Here is a 17,847-nt window from a genome sequence, read left to right on the forward strand (position 1 = left end):
TGTATTGAATTTATTTTAACGTATGTGGCAGGCAATTAGGATGCTTATCTGCTAGGAAGGCAAGCTTAGAATAAGCGTCTAGAGTATAGTTATATGTAGATCTTGCAGATCGAGTCTCTAGAAGCATTTGGACAATTTTTATATTTAAAATCTGAGTTGTCGAAACAGAATATTTGACTTGATGTTATCTGTAATAATTTGTTTGCTATTTGAGGTACGGTATGGGACGTATTATATAAATTGAATAGTGATAATAATTGTTATGGAAACTTCTGGACAATCTGTTTCGCTTAGTGCCATGCCCCGATGATTCCGCCATCGGTTGGGGTATGACACTCGCGACCCGCGTAAAGGTAAGCTTAAGCTTACGCGGCCCGCCTGAACTAAAGAAATCAGACGGAATCAAGTTCTGAGCCTAATACCGCCCGCGTAAATGTTGGGGTGGGTCTACGCGGCCCGCCTCAACTTATTATTTAATTTTTTTAATTATTTTTAATGTCATATTATATTTCGAGCTCGGTTTTCACATACGAGGTGTATTTAAAGACATTTTGGGATATTTTAAGATATATTAGGGTGTCAGAAAAATTATCAAGGATGTCGATTCAGGATTGTTATATGTATCTTCTTTCTCAGAGTCCTGTTGACTTTGTCATCTTCAGAGTTGATCAGATTTTTCTTCAACACTTACAAAAAGTTTCCTAACAATTAGGAACAAAAACAATTAATAACACAACCTTTACAAGTTTATTTGAACGTGAGTAATTGATTCTTTAAAATTAATAGTAAGTCAATCGTAAATATATGTATTACATTATGAATAAACTCTTTGGGACAAAAAAAAATAATTTTACCATGATTTTAAGACATTTAAGAAAGTTTAGCGTCCTAAAATGAGGGTGAAATTACCCTTTCGACCTTTTGACTTAACCTATATATTAGAATCTATATAAAGTTGGAACTCTTTGTCCCACATTGCTTGCCTAAAAATATTAACAAAGAAAACCCCTATAAATAAATAAGAGTAATTCAACAAAGTTCTTTAACGACTTTGTTTAGCTACCCCGATGGGCCCTTTGGTCTGTTTAGTTTTAGTTTTTTTATTGGTTCATGGGCCTATTATCAATAATCAATAGCGGCGTTCAAAACTGAACCGAACCGAAAATTTGGTTTTGGTTATGGCTATTCCTCAAAACTGAATCGAGCTAAATCAAGAAGAGTTGAGCTAACTCGGATTTTATTCGAGTTGAGCTCAAGCCTCAATATTGCTCAATTTTCTCGACTTATGCTAGCTCGGTTTGAATTTGAGCTAAGCGGTCTATGAGGGTCGAGCACAACCCCTATACAACTAAAATATAAGTTTAGTTGGATCAACAAGAATAAAATCCGAATCATTTAAAATAGCCAACCTAATTGGTGTGTTCTCCGCTGCAGTATGCGGGTTCCTCTCTAGTACATGTAACATGTCAACCTGAAACACAACCAATTATAAGTGAGTATGAGTCAGGATTGATGTCCTTGATACAAATAGATATAAAAGTCTTGTTTGTGTTCACCTATTTAGCTCGTCAATCCGTCAACCCAACTCAACTGACAACCTGATTATGACCAAGTTGTAAACATGATGTAATAAATGATTTAAATGGCTTGGTGCGTTAACACTTTTTGTTTCAATTATAAACAAATTAATAGGTATTAAACATTTAAAAGATGTAACACACCAATACATGACCCATTTAGATGTTAACCTGAACAAACTAAACTAACTATTCTTATCTCACGTTTGTATTGTGTCAAAAGTTATCACCCGGTATTCCATACAGAAATAGTTGTATCCTTTTGACTTTTTGATTAAGTTAAGTAAAATAACTTCATACTAATAATAAGCAATAACTTTAGCAACGTTCATCACATTCTTATACACTTGACTCATACTAATAATAAGCAATAACTTTAGCAACGTTCATCACATTCCTATACACTTGACTTAAAAAATGTAAAAATCTAATATTTTAACTTGACCCTATTTAAATATTTAAGTTTAAAATTCTACATCAAATAATTATTTGAGTGAATTTCAAATTTTGTCCTTTATCTTTATAGTGAATTTCAGGCGGTATCCTTTATCTTTCAAATTGACGAGTTTTATCCTTTATGTTTTAAAATCCATCACTTTATGTCCTTTAAACCTAACGCTGTTTGTTTTTTCAGTTAAGTGTAACCATGTGCAAGTCACATGAGGGTAGATATGTCATTTGTTATACCCCTTATCTTTTCCCCCATATAAACTAACCTAAACCCTACTTTATCAATTTTCCCCTAAATCTTCCACCACCTCCTTCCACCATCACACCTACAACCTCCTTCTGCCACCATCACCACCACTCCCCTCTCTCTCTCTCTCTGCACTACACCGCCCCCAACAACCACCATCACATCCCTCACCAACCACCACCGCCACAACCCTCACTAGCCACCACCACAGCCTCCCGGCCCACAAGTGCCACCACCACGCGCCACCACCACAAAGGTTTTGAAATCCATCACCCTGTCCAAGCTTCGAGCTCCATTGCTAATCTTCACGATTTGGGTTTGTGGAATTTGTTGATTTAGAAGTGTGGGTTTTGTTGAATTTGTTATTTTTGAAAATGGGTTTTTGTTGAATTTGTTGTTTTTGAAAATGGGTTTAAATCAAATTGATGATTATCAAATTTGGGTGTAAATCAAATCAATGATTACCAAGGTTAAGTTTATCCATAGAAATGCTTAGGTCACTTCCTTTTTGTTTTTCATTATCTTCATCTTCAGAAGAACACCATCTTCTTTGTCTTCTTTTTCACTGGTACATTGTTATCAGACCCAACAACTACATTGTTGTTTGCTGCTTCTGTTTCAACATGATTTTCTTCTTTATCATCAGAAGCAACAACGTTGATCTTGATTCCTGAGTCTTCTGTTTTAGTGACCGAAATGTGATCAGAGCCAGCGACGATGATCTTGGATATGGAACAGGGGAGATAAGTTTATATATGGAATTTTAATTTTTTGTTCTTTTAAAAAAATAAGGCAAAAAGACAAATATACCCTCATGTGCCTTGCACATGATCTGACTTAACTGAAAAAACAAACAACGTTAGGCTTAAAGGACATAACGTGATAGATTTTAAAACATAAAGGATAAAACTCGTCAATTTGAAAGATAAAGGACACCGCCTGAAATTCACTATAAAGATAAATGACAAAATTTGAAATTCACTCTAATTATTTCCTCTATAAAAGTTTACTTTTTCCAACGTGTGTATAAAAGAAAGAGTAAACTGCCATTTTGGTCCCTGTGGTTTGGGCACTTTTGCCATTTTAGTCCAAATCTCAAACTTTTTACATCCAAGGCCCTGTGGTTTGCATTTTGTTGCCATTTTAGTCCAAATTTCAAATTTGGCCAGATTCCCATAATTAAACCCCATATTTTGTCTTTATCCTCAGGGGTATTTTGGTCATTTAGATTTATTATAACTCAAATTTAATAAATATAATAAATAATAATGCCACTGCCAGAACAACAACAACAATAATGCCACTGCCAGAACTCTCTCCCTCTCTCTCTCATCTTTCTCACTCTGCTCTCTCTCTCATCTTTCTCACTCTGCTCTCTCTCTCTCTCTGAACTACCACCACACCACCCCCACCACCGTATCATCACCACCGCCACCGTAACACAACTGCGGTGGTTGAGGTGGCGCTAAACCCTAAGCCACCGACCCACGTTCACTTTCCTACATCTCACCAAAACAACCCTAAAACACAACCTGTTCAACAAAATCACTTTCAGGATCTCTAAAGTCTAAACTAATCAATTGTACCTGCCAATGAAAGAAATCCCCTAAATCAAATCTCTAAAGTCTGACCTAATCAGTAGATATGGAAAAAAACCCTAACAAAAACAAAATCTTTGACCTAATCGCCACCCATCACTGTTATTCTTCTTCACAACATCATCTCTGTCGTTGCGCCGGAAGACATCAGCACCTATCAAAGCGGTTGAAACACCATAACTTGCCGCCGATGACGGTAACCACCGCCGCCGTCAGATATGGGTGTAAATAAGGAGCCAACCCAGAAAGCCGCTAGCAGCGGCGGTGGTCAGGTGTCGGTGGGTTTTGATCAAGATTTGATTTTGTTTGTGGGTTTGTTTTTTAAGTTTGTGGGTGGTGTTGGCGGCAGTGGGATGGTGGTGGTGGTGGGGATGATGCGGTGGTGGGGGTGGTGGTGGTGTGGTGGTGGTAGTTCAAAGAGAGGGAGAGAGCAGAGTGAGAGACGGTGATGGGGTTAGGTTTATAAAGCGACTGGGGTTGTTTGAAGATGATGGCGGTGGTTGAGGTTGGGTGAGGTCCGGCAGCAGAAAGGGATGTGTGGTGATGACGGGTTGGCGGTGGTGGTGGTCTCAGGGGAAGGAGAAGGAGGTGGCGGTGGTGGTGGTTCTTGTGGCGGCAGAGAGGAGAGGAAGAGAGAGAGAGAGTGGTGATGGTGAGAAGAAGGGGGAGGAAGTGTGGCGGTGGTGGTGCTTCTTGTTGTTGTTGTTCTGGCACTGGCATTATTATTTATTAAATTTAGAGTAAATTGCCATTTTGGTCCCTGTGGTTTAGCCAGTTTTGCCACTTTAGTCCAAATCTCAAACTTATTACATCCAGGGCCCTGTGGTTTGCATTTTGTTGCCATTTTAGTCCAAAATCCAAAAACCCTATTTTTTGACTGTTGCAACCTCCTATTTTGTCCTGTAGTGTAGGGGCATTTTGGTCCATGTTAATTTATTATAACATTTCAGTAATTAATAACATCTATCTTCAAGAACATCATCAAACTTCATCATCAAAACCCAGAAAATCAAGAACATCGTCAAACTTCATCATCAAAACCCAGAAAATCAAGAACATCATCTTGAAGAAAATCAAGAACCCAGAACAAAACCAGAAACCATCACAAAAACAAAACCGATTTGTAAAAAGAAACGAGGCTCAGATCTGTATCTTCAAGAACATCATCAAACATCATCATCAAAACCCAGAAAATCTAGAAAATCAAGAACATCATCTTTAAGAAAATCAAAAACCAATTTGTAAAAAGAAACGAGGCTCCAACAACAAATCAAAACCGCCATGGCTGCAAACAGAGGTTGCAAGCGCACTTGCCCTCCTCCGATTTTGCCACGCCAAGCTGCGGAAAATCTTAAATGTTGACCCAATTTTGACTCGGATTAGGTGAAATCATCACAGCCTCGCAGTTTACTCAAAAAAAAATCCACTAAATCACATAAAAGTAATCCAAATCAGCAATTGAAACAACAAAATTCTACCAAAACCACAGGGACCAACCACATTCGATGAACCTGCAACTCCCTGCAACCACCCACTCGCACCCCCTTCAACCACATCCGATGAACATGCAACTCCCTGCAACCACCCTCTCGCACCCCCGCAACCACCGCCCCTCTCTCTCAATCCGGTGAGCACCTCCACCCAAAAAACGACTGGGCAAACACTATAGGGTTAGGGTTTACCATGTGTTCTTGAGGCAGAGATCTTGAGGCGGAGATCTGTGTGTTCTTAGGGTTAGGGTTTTCGAGCATTTGAGCTTCGATTTACCATGTGTTTTCGAGCGTTGCGGTATTTTAGAGAGAGAGCAGGTCATTTTAGAGAGAGAGAGCAGAGTTGGTGGCGGTGGGATGGTGGTGGGGATGATGTGATGGTGGGGGTGGTGGTGGTGGTGTGGTGGTGGTGGTATTTTAGAGAGAGAGAGAGAGCAGATTTTATGTTGAGAGAGAGAGAGATAGAGAGAGAGAGAGAGATGTCTGAGATGAGGTTGAAGATGATGATCTAAGGGTTTTATTATAAATGAGTTATTATAAAGAGATAATAAATCTAAAATGACCAAAATGCCCCTGAGGGTAAAGACAAAATAGCAGGTCATTAATGGGAAATCTGGTCAAATTTGAAATTTGGACCAAAATGGCAACAAAAACCAAACCACAGGGCCCTGGATGTAATAAGTTTGAGATTTGGACTAAAGTGGCAAAACTGGCCAAACCACAGGGACCAAAATGGCAGTTTACTCTTAAATTTAAGTTATAATAAATCTAAATGACCAAAATACCCCTGAGGATGAAGACAAAATATGGGGTTTAATTATAGGAATCTGGCCAAATTTGAAATTTGGACTAAAATGGCAACAAAATACAAACCACAGGGTCTTGAATGTAAAAAGTTTGAGATTTGAACTAAAATGGTAAAAGTGCCCAAACCACATGAACCAAAATGGTAGTTTACTCTAAAAGAAAAAAAAAACTTTTTATGTGACAAAAGGCCAAGGGGTAGGTAAGAATAGGCCGCCAAGTTCCCTATTTCTCAACTCACTGATTGGATTAGAACATACCGAGCCAACTCAGTAACCCCTCCTTATCAAAACCACCCTGCGTCTCTCTCATCTCTCTCTCTCTCTCTCTACAAAACCCAGAGAGAAAACCAAGAAAAAACAGTCCAAAAACCCATCTTTACAAACTAATCACTTATTATTATCTTCATCTTCTTCCTCTATCCAAACCGATTTGAAACAAAAAATGTCACACACAATCTTCCAAACAGCACAAATCATGCCAATAAACCACACCCACCTGACACCCACCACCAAACTCTTATCATCATCATCTCCTATGAACCCCCTGTTACCTTTTTCTAACCAGCGAGCTGTTCCGGTGAGCCGGAGGGGTTTGGTGGTGAGGAATTCTTCGGCGGTTGTTGATGGAGATGCGGTGGCGGGACTTGAACGGTGTTTTAAGATGACTCCGCCGGAGTATGGTGGTGGAGATGTGGTGGCTCATGGGCCGGTTATGAAGGGGCAGTATGGTGCGTTTGGTGCGGTCACGTTGGAGAAATCCAAGCTGGATATGACTCAGAAACAGACCAAGTCTAGTCCTGAGGTTTCTTTCTTTCTTTGTTTTCGGTTTCAGTTTCGGTTTGGTTGTGTTTGGTGATTGTTTTAGGGACCCTTAGGGTTGTGAGTTAGCATGATTATTTGACAATTGTTAATGAAATATGATTTTTTTGTTATATGTTTTAAGGTGAAATTATTAGAAATGTGTGTGTGTAATATACTTTGCATTAGAACAGAGGTATTGTGGATAGGTGTAGGTTGTAATGTTTAGAAGGCGTGTGGGGCGTTTAAGTCGAGAAAGCTGAGGTGCAAGGTGAGAGCTTCATGTTACCAGATAAGCTTTATGGACAAGCAAAAAGTGCATCTCTTTTACATATCAGCTTACTCCCGACCCTCTATTTTACGAATTTTGATACACACGTACATGAAGCGCCACCTCAAGGCCTAGAGGTGTTTTTGTAATCGCTTCAAGCGTGTTTTTTAAAACCGAGCGCACGGTATTCTATCAAGTCTAGGTTTCTTTCCTTTTAGTATGCAAGTTTAATGCTTCGGTCGTGTAAAAGATGGAACATCTCATAACAAATTAAAAATATATTCTGTAGGGTTTCACCGGGATACTCGTATTATGTCGTAAGCTAACATAATTAGGTTTTGTTTGTATCATGTATAGGGTTCGGTTCTCCCTTACTAACGGATGGATTAGTTTTCAACATGGTAACGGATTTAAGGTTACAATTAAGAGGTGGGAAATGAATGGGTAGATTAACAGCCATGAGGATCTCGGTTTGTTGATTCATGATTGACGGCCACATCCTAAACTTTAAGGTTTTCCAAAATGGTATATCAATTGTTTTTTAAATTCTAGAGGTAAACCCACATTTTTCAGCTTTAGAAACTTTCAGAAGTTATTGAATCTAGTTTGTACATTTTGCAAGTTTAGGGACTACCGACCGCATGGTTGTTTCTCTGGTTTTGGGGACAGAACTTAAAATTTTTAACGCTCAAGGACTTTTCTGTAATTTTCATAGGGACTGATTTGAAATTGTAGTTACATCAGAACTCATCATAAATTAATTAAAATAGGAACGTCTACTTTTAGATCTAAGGTGAAAATGCATTTTGTTATTAACCTGTAGATTATAATAATAACGCTTTAGATGTTGAATTTCTCTTTGAGGGTATCTTATATATTTGACTAGTATTAGTCAACACTTTCTTGGTATACTTTCCTAGTCAAACAATTCATATTTCTGGACAAAAGGGCTTGTGTGTGCGTGTACGTGACACACACGTATACACACAATACCATTTATAATATTTTCATGAATCATGGTCATTGTTTTCTTCTGCAGCTGGCAATTGGAGGAGGTGGCGGCAATATTGGGAAGAGCATAAATTTTGGTGGTGGTGATGGAGGTGATGATGATGGTGACGACGACGATTACTTTGATGACTTTGACGATGGTGATGAGGGGGATGATGGTGGACTCTTTAGGAAGCGGATTATTTTCCCCGAGGTTGTTATTCATACATTTAACCGTTTGATTTTTTCATCGTCGGCTTTAACCTACATGGTTACATATCTTATTTATCCATAAATGATTGTTAATAATTCATACTGTTCTTCCGTACATTTTTGTAGTTATTTGATCGGAAGTTTCTCGAGGCTGTATTGAATGAGTGGCAGAAGACAATGATGGATTTGCCATCTGGACTCCGCCAAGCCTATGAAATGGTAATCGCTTTTTACAGTTCATTGTTCTAGGTAGCAAAACGCGTGTTCGGGACCCGCAAACACTTTTATGTTCTTTGTTTAAAATTTTAATATTTAGCTAGTCTATTCAATATGATTACCTAAAAGTCTAAAACATTATTATGATTTACGACAATGATAGTCTGATTTTTTTAAGAGAGTGAGGCAAGAGCTATGGATTTAAATCACACGTGGGCTGAATATTGACATGTTTATCCGTTTGACTCGTTTGTTCCGCTTCATTCTTAGCTAGTTTTTTATATGATCGGGACCTACTAATACGTAGCTGTTTCCACTTTCCAAATTGTTGATTCTGTTGATGTTTGTGGTAGATGGACTTGTTTTCTAATGTGTAACGGTCATTAGGGTTTGGTGAGCTCGGCCCAATTGGTAAAATATATAGCCATGAATGCGAGGCCAACAACTTCAAGGTTTATCTCACGGGCTCTTCCTCAAGCACTGTCTCGGGGTTTCATTGGCAGGTAACTCTTTAGAAAGTGCCCTTATTAATGCTAGTTGTGCATATTTCTTTTTTTATTTTTAGTATTATTGGGTATATATTTCTTATGTAAAAGGAGTTTACTTTTGTCACTAGATTGACCATAGATTTAAGTATGTAGTTATGCACTTATGCATATGTATTCTAATCATAACCCTCTTAATTGTTCTAAAATATTTAAAGTAAAGTACAGGGATGGTCCCTGTGGTTTACCAAAATTCTGGATTTGGTCCCTAGCTTTTCAAAAGTACATGGATGGTCCCTGTGGTTTGCACTTTGTAACGTATTTAGTCCTGAGCCAACAAATCTAAAGGTTTTCGCAGGTCCAAGTTAGGGACTAAATGCGTTACAACGTGCAAAACCACAAGGACCATTCATGTACATTTGGAAAAAGCTGGGGGACTAAATGCGTTACAATGTGCAAAACTACAAACCACAAGGACCATCCGTGTACTTTTGAAAAGCTAGGACCAAATCCAAAATTTTGGTAAACCACAAGGACCATCCCTGTACTTTACTTAAATATTTAAATACAAACTAATGATTTTGGAAAAAAAAACCGGCGTTTAAACCATCACAACGAATCGTTAAACTGCCAAATTGGTAAAACCGGCTGGTTTGGCCAACCCGCCTGTTTTAGTTTGTTATTTCTCAAAACCGTACTTAGTGTTTCGGCCCAAGACTTTCGTCAAAACAGCTGAACCGGACTTGAGCACCCTAGATTTAAGGACTTGATTACATGACTCAGCAAGATATAAATGACACAATGTTTGGCTAATGATCAGTTGTGTAAACTATTAAACACCCCTTATTAGAAGTTGTCATCCCCAAATCGATACGCAGTAATCTGACTATTTTTTGGCCTGTTTTTATATTAACAGGATGATTGCAGACCCTGCGTTTTTATATCGGTTCCTCTTAGAACAGGCAGCTACAATCGGTTCCTCAGTATTATGGGAGGTTAAAAACCGCAAAGGAAGGTCTTACTTTCAACCCTAAAATCATGGTTGTAAAAGTCGCTAGGCGCTCCCTAGTCGGTCGACCTGGGAGTTGAGAGTACTCGGTATACGCGGAGAGTACTCGGGGAGTACTCGGACATGTTAAATTATAAAGAAATTACTTTTTGGAGATTAAATATATGTCAAATAACACAAATTTACTAATATTTATAACAAAATACGTGAAAATGATATTCGTTCTTTAATATAATAGGTATAGAAATTAGGTTATATTATTATTTAAGTCAAACTAGGCCCGAGTTAACCTACTAGATCCAATTCTGGCCGAGGTTGACCGCGTTTGACCGACTCCGAGTAATTAGGCGGAGTCAAAGAAAGTCGCCTCGGTAGCCTGCCTTGTAGCAACTACTCGGGGAGTACTCGGCCTTGGAAACCTTGTTTTACAACCATGCCTAAAATTAATCAAGTATAATCTCGTAACGAAAACACAATTTAACCGGCTTATTATATGATTTATGTTACAGGATAAAGGAGGAATGGGATCTTGCTCTGATTAACGTGCTTACTGTAACCGCATGCAATTCTATTGTCGTTTGGTCCCTCGCTCCTTGTCGTTCATATGGAAATACTTTCCGGTTCGATTTGCAAAACACTTTGCAAAAACTTCCAAATAATGTTTTCGAGAAAAGCTATCCCATGCGGGAGTTTGACATGCAAAAAAGAGTCCAATCGTTTTTCTACAAGGCTGCAGAGTTGTGTATGGTTGGTTTAACCGCAGGGGCCGCACAAGGTGCTCTGACAAACCTTGTTGCGCGGAAAAAAGACGGAAGGTATGTAATAGATCGCGTGTTCTTTCTTTTTGTGCAAAACGCACGGGTCAAATTGGGCAAGTGTCTTAAATAATGACAACTAGTGGGTTATCACCCGCGACGATTTGAAACGTAGATAAAATTAAGCAAAGGTCTAAATAGTAACTATAATAAAGTTTAAGGGTAAATAATGAAAATTAAAAAATGGAAACCTTATTAAAGTTGAGGGGCTAAACATGTCATTATTAAAGTTGAGGGGCTAAGCATGTCATTATTAAAGTTGAGGGGCTAAACATGTCATTATTAAAGTTGAGGGGCTAAGCATGTCATTATTAAAGTTGAGGGGCTAAACATGTCATTATTAAAGTTGAGGGGCTAAACATGTCATTATTAAAGTTGAGGGGCTAAGTATGTCATTACCAAAGTTGAGAGGCCAAATATGTCATTACCAAAGTTAAGGACCAAAGTTGGTTGATGTTGATAAAAGTTGAGAAACATATTATTAATAAAGTTGAGGGGCTAAAAATGTCATTATCAAAGTTGAGGGGTCAAAGTTGATTGATGCCAAAGTTGATTGATGTTCAAGAATATATAAGATTTAACAGCAGATGTATCATGTTGATGGAGATGATATTTGTTTTTGAAAATTTGATTTGTGCGTTTGATTTTTAATTGGTTGTCTTGTTTTAATAATTGAAATGTCAGATTATCTGTGACGATTCCGTCTGTGAGTACTAATGCACTCGGTTATGGAGCGTTCCTTGGTATTTATGCAAATTTGCGTTATCAGCTTCTATGTGGATTTGATAGAGCTATGGTCACCCAGTTTGATGTTATTGGGGTCGGATTGGCTTTCAGCACAGCCTTGAGGTATACTTTCTTATTTTTTATGTATAAATAATAATCTAATATATTATTAATTTACTATTATATAGCATTATGCTATTTTTTACATTTTTTAAAATTAGTTGAAGATTCTAAAGAGCTGTTAAATGTTTAAAACATTGTTTATATAAAAGAAAGTTGGTGTAAAATGTGTTTTCGTTTGTGGGACGGGTATAGTAAAGATGGCAATATGAACAAGCCGGTCTTGTTGGGTAATGGGTCAAAACAAATAGTTTTTATTAGGGTTATTGGATTTTAATAATTCTAAGTTTCACTTGTCGGCCGATAATAATACTTTAAAATTTCCCTCCAACGATTCCAACTTGTAAGAATTTGGCCCCCATTGATCCTTTTCCAACATAGGTGCACTTAAATCATTTAAGGAGTCTGCAGGTGCACTTGAATCTATTGAGGAGGCCAAATTCTTATATGTTAGAAAAGGATTAATGGGGGCCAAATTCTTACAAGTTCGGATCATTGGGGGGAATTTTTAAAGTCGGGATTATTATCGGCCAACAGGTGAAACTTAGGATTATTAAAATCCAATAACCCATTTTATTACCTGTTGAAATGGGTTAACCGTTAATGTGACATGTAAATAAATAAACTGTATATTAACATCTTGTCAAATTGTTAATAAAGTGATTTAGGAGGTTGTATGCAATCAGATACATTTTGGAAAACTTTCGACGCGTTTGCGTTATAGCTATTTTTTTTTTCTTTTTCATTTAACCGAGTTGACTCAGTTCCTATAAATGGGTCAAAACTGCCACCAATCAAGTCAACTTTAATTTTAGTCGGTTTTTGAACTTGTTTTTTGCTTTTAACACGATCTGATAAACCCCTTGATCCGAAACAGAATCATGAATGCACAACTAGGAGAGACATCAAGACTAGCCTGGCTCGGGGTGGAGGTCGATCCATTAGCCCACTCAGACGACTTACTGAAACAAGCGTACAATAGGCCATCTGAAACCGTCAACAACACTTCTCCAAAATGGTTCATATCCAAGAATCCTGTAACTTCAGGGCTCGGGCTGCTTGGGTTTAAGCAGGACCAAAGTCAAACCACCACCGATGGAGCAGCACCGCCTCCAAAGGCCCGGAGAAAGAGAATCGTGAGGAAAAAGGTCACAACCTGAGTGCTTGACCCGGTTGAGTCAACTCATTTTTGTTCCCTGAGGGGATACGGGTGTAGTATGTGATTCTGGTGGTGAGGGGAAACTGTATTTTGACTTGACGGGACCGAAACTGTTTAGGATGCACCAGTAAACAAACCATGGAATTTTTGTACCCCTCATTGCTTGAGATTTTATAGCAACTGGAATGGAATTGAAGTGTGAGTTTTGAACAAATAGTTACATATTTGGATCTGCCTGCTCTTAAATTAGGGTCTCATCAGTGTTATATCAATTAACAGAATTTTTGTACATTCGCTATACATATGCCATCTTCTTTCTTAATAAATTTATCTTGGTCACATATCTTGTAACAATATCTTGTCACAGTGTAAACCATAATCCAAACCGTTCGAACTGTTTTTTTATCATCGTAAATAGGAACCAAGCCGTTAAAAGAACAAACCGAGCCATGACGGTATGGTTTCATGGTTTGGACCTTTGAATGTTTAAAAAATCATATTGTAGTTAGATGGGGGGTAACTATGTTAATTACCGATTGTCAAACAAGGGGAGGCGATCTTAGACCACACAGAAAACAAACATTAAACTAAACTATGGTTGGGGATTGCCTGGATGATAACCAAATTGTTTATAACACTCTACACAAGTTTATAGACAACGTAACGTTTTCTTTTCTTGTATTTCAAATATACCTTTTCGACATATTTTTTATTGACGTTTCACGTTTCCATTTCAAAACCGGCTCATATTGAAAATGTATACATGCAATATCCCCGCCACATCGCGTGAGTAGTTGTATATTAATGATGTCAACATCATGTATAGGATTACATTTTTCTAGCATTTTCAGACTAAATGTAGAATACATAAAACAAAATGAAACTTTAGGAACTATTTTGGTTTAGTTCGCAATGCTGATCGATCATTGCCAAAGACCTTTCTCGTGGGTGATTTTGGGTCAAAACTCGTCGGAGTCCTTTTTGCATTGGAAAATGTCACCGTACATTGGCGCAACTTTGAAGGGACCCGGGGGGGGGGGACTTTTCGCTCAGTAGTGTTATATATGTAGTTTTCGTATAGAAACTTTTGGGTATATACGTTTTCGACCCCCGGTTCTATAGATATTTTTAGATATATACGTTTTCAAACCCCCCGTCGAAAACGTCAAGTTTCGCCACTGTCACCGTAGAGTCGTTCAGCCATGACAAAAGTTTGTCAGCAAAAGAAACAAAAATAAAGTACAGATTTCATTGACATATGTACTTTTTGTAGTAATCGTGAAACCTTGTGTTTTTGTAAACCAAAATTTAATGTCTTAAAATGCAAAGTTGTCTTGAAGTAGAGTTTTATACTATCTAATTTGTTAAATTTCATTGTTGATTGTTGAACATACGTACTAGCATATATTAACATAAACACACACATATGTTTGTTAATGTATCTTGCAACAACAAATATGAGACCAAGAATAGTGGGTGGACTGGTTAGGCAAAAGGGTTCAAGAGTCTTGATTCGCCTAACGCAGGTCGTGGGGTCCCCCTACGTATGCAATACGTAGGGTTGGATCACTCTTCTATCAATTGCTTTGAATTCAAGGTTGAGAGAGATTCAACCCCAGACATGCAATGTGATAGTGTTTTTGTATGTGAAGAATAGAACATGCAAAGTACAAGTTCTAGAGAGAGAGTAAGATTTCGGAATGTTTGGCTGAATGACCAAGTGTGGTCATTTATAGAGGAATGTGCCAAGAGGGGAAACCTTTGACTAAGCGATCCGTGTATGCAGTGAGGGGTTGCCCTTTTTGGAAGGTTTAAGGCTTTGGACCTGCGGATAAAAGAGTGTCTCCACCCACATGCTCTTTTGCGGCTGAGTGGGAGAAGTCACACGTAAAGTGTGATGGGACGTGACCCTGTCCTATGCTTTTTGTTGTTCACCACAGCTAGTCGTTTTCCGAACCTTTTAACCCTTTAGGCTATATTGCACTTATCGTTAGTTTCTTACACTATGTGCCCGAGTCTCATTTAACAGGGGGGGGGGGGGGAAGGAAAATGAATTAAGAGAGAAAATGAGGGAAAAGATGTGATTTTTTCCGTGTTCCCGAGTTTAATGAAATGTAAAGGAAAAGAGAAGAAATCAAGTATTTTATGTGTTCCCGAGTTAGGAGGAAAAGAAAAGAAAAGAACAATTTTACCATTATACCCTTTAAATAGATAACATTTTAATTAGCATTTCTGCTACTTTTTTTTTGTTGGCTGTCATGTATCAAATTTGCCCTTTTTCCATGAAAATAACCAAGCTTTTCAAATACAAAGAAGCTAGCCATGTATCTATCATGATTCATTTCAATATGCCGACATATTAAGCAACAAACTCCCACCAAAAGAACCTAAATAAAGCCACTTTCTCATGACAGTATCACTAGGTTGGTTGGCTGGAATGCTAGATAATCCATTATACCCTCACAATAAATAACTATAAATAATAAGTTGGACATGAAACTTGCTTTAATATGTATGTGAAACAAAACATAACAAGTAGTGCCAAGTGATCAATGGAATTCAATACAATACTAAAAAATAGATAACACTATATTAGGAATCATGCAATTCATGATAACAATTACTACATACGAAATAACCCAACAACCACTATACGAAATAGGGATGAGCATGGTACCCATTCGGTACCAAACCGGTACCGCTACCGAAACTACCGATACCAAAAAAGGGGGAAAAGTGATACCGGTATCGGTACATACCGGTGTTTTACCCGTAAATACCGGTACCGGTACCCAAAAACGAAGAAAATGGGAACCGGTACTGTTACTGAATATACCCAGTACGGTTCGGTACTGGCAGGGTACCGGTTCGGTACCGGTATCCGATACCAAATGCTCATCCCTAATACGAAACAATAAATTAAAAGAGGAAATACAAAAACCAAGTTATCAAACAAGAAAAACTTTACTAGATGAGGTCAAACAAACAAGAAACAAATAAAATGTCAAATAAACAAGAAACAAATAAAAAGGTCATAAACGTACTAAGTTATCAAACAAGAAAAACTTTACTAGATAAATGCATCCGTCCTTAATTACCTAAACCCATCATACCTCTCAGCAAAGTCAACCGCATATTAGGAGAACAACTAAATAATGATCTCGCTTTAGCTTGATTCTCCACCAAATAATTGAAAGCCAATGATATTTCTTGAGGTTCCAAACCCATCGGTTCCAATTCTTTAATAATTTCATCACATGTGTACTCGCGATTATGAACTCTTTCAAGTATTTTATTGCTTTCCAGAATAATTTTATTACCTTCAGCAATAGCATTAGCTATGCTCCAACACCATTCATAATCCTTGAGGTTAAAGCATCATCTACTTGTTCGACTTTTCTTTTTCTACTCTTATATTTCTTTGCACTAGAAGACTGCTCGGGTAGAGAAGACGTAAGATCAACCACATGTACATCATTATCAAGATTGTATTGGCTCTCTAGAGTTACATCATTGGCAACTAAGAATTCATCCAGTTCTGGAGGTGTTTCTGTGTTAATGCCATCATCATTCTGCAATCGGGCATTTCTTTCTTTAGCAGTTTCAGCTTGTGCACCTGATGCCCTATCCTTTGCGAATAGTTGTAGCATTTCATCATAGTTTGCGACTTTCTTCGTCTTCAACGCCACAGCTTTTGGCTTTGACTATTTAACAAAATCAAAATAATTAGTATTACAGACGATAATCTGTATATTCTAGTAAATAGTTAAAGCACTTACGTCTATTAATTTTTTCCAGACTTCATCGTCCGCTTCAATTAGTTGAGTTTCAGGATTACATGAGAACCCACTTAATGACGTTCCCTGAAACATATCATACCAGGCAGAAAAACAGTTTTTCAACGTCTTTAAACGATTCTTCAAATGAGCTTTGGTAAAAGTCATTTCAAGATTTGTGCTAAGCTCCGCAACCATATTTTTGTATGCTTGTGGAGTAAATTTCCACCAATCCTATAACCATTGATCTCTTGCGTTATCATCGATTGTATGAATGCATTATCCATAGCTTCCGTCCACATCATGTTTTCTTTTTCACTGGTATTTTCACTAACGTCATGTTTGCTCATGATAAATTGCGAGCTGCAAATGTAATAATAGTTAATAATACAATTTCAACAAGAAGACATTGTTAGAACAATTAAAAACATGCAATTGGTAAATGTAATAATACGAGTTGATGTTATCCGCGCGTTGCGGCGGGTGTTGATCAAGAATGTTTTTAGTGTCAATAAATAAATACGATGCAATAACCGTTAAACTTATGCAAAACATTTTTTTTTCAAAAAGGAAATCAACTCGATATGTGCATAACAAAACTTAAAATTTTGTATGGTGTTAAAAAACAGCGTTAAAAAATTGGTGTTGCAAAAAACATATTGAACATTATGTGTGATGAACCATTAGAATATTTTTAAGTTAACATGAATCTTAGGACTCTACAAACACAAAATCGACATACAAATCATGTTGCAATAAGCTCTCTTGCAAAAAGAAAAAAAACATGTGTTGTTTGTAGCATGTAAACAAACAAATTGGCAACGAAAAACACCAAAATTAGTTTGATTGGGTCGGATGCCAGATTTGAATGTGTATGCTTCGAGTTACCTGATTAACCCAAGGAACTTATAAACGGAATCCACCGTTTTTAGGCTATTTAATTTCTAATAATGAGACGTCTATCTTCCATATCCCAACCATTCCAATTCCCAGTTCTCAATATAGTATTTTGTGAACCCTTATAAATGCATTTCCTTTACTACAAATTAAGTAGAGTCATATATCAAGTTCTACAGAGTTCGTTTTCTACGGCAACAATAT

The 17,847-nt window shown here is 37.6% G+C and overlaps 1 protein-coding gene across 1 annotated transcript; it reads left to right on the top strand.

Annotated features, from left to right (window-relative positions):
• Positions 1-6,427: 6,427 nt before the first annotated feature.
• LOC110865994 (protein RETICULATA-RELATED 1, chloroplastic) lies at positions 6,428-13,270 on the top strand. The gene is made up of 8 exons (XM_022115344.2): positions 6,428-6,970; positions 8,277-8,441; positions 8,567-8,659; positions 9,044-9,159; positions 10,058-10,156; positions 10,660-10,965; positions 11,650-11,814; positions 12,689-13,270. The coding sequence occupies exons 1-8, from the start codon at positions 6,611-6,613 to the stop codon at positions 12,969-12,971; spliced, it is 1,587 nt and encodes a 528-aa protein (XP_021971036.1). The 5' UTR covers positions 6,428-6,610; the 3' UTR covers positions 12,972-13,270.
• Positions 13,271-17,847: the final 4,577 nt, after the last annotated feature.

Source organism: Helianthus annuus, chromosome 9 (assembly GCF_002127325.2).
Source record: "Helianthus annuus cultivar XRQ/B chromosome 9, HanXRQr2.0-SUNRISE, whole genome shotgun sequence".
Lineage (NCBI taxonomy): Eukaryota > Viridiplantae > Streptophyta > Magnoliopsida > Asterales > Asteraceae > Helianthus > Helianthus annuus.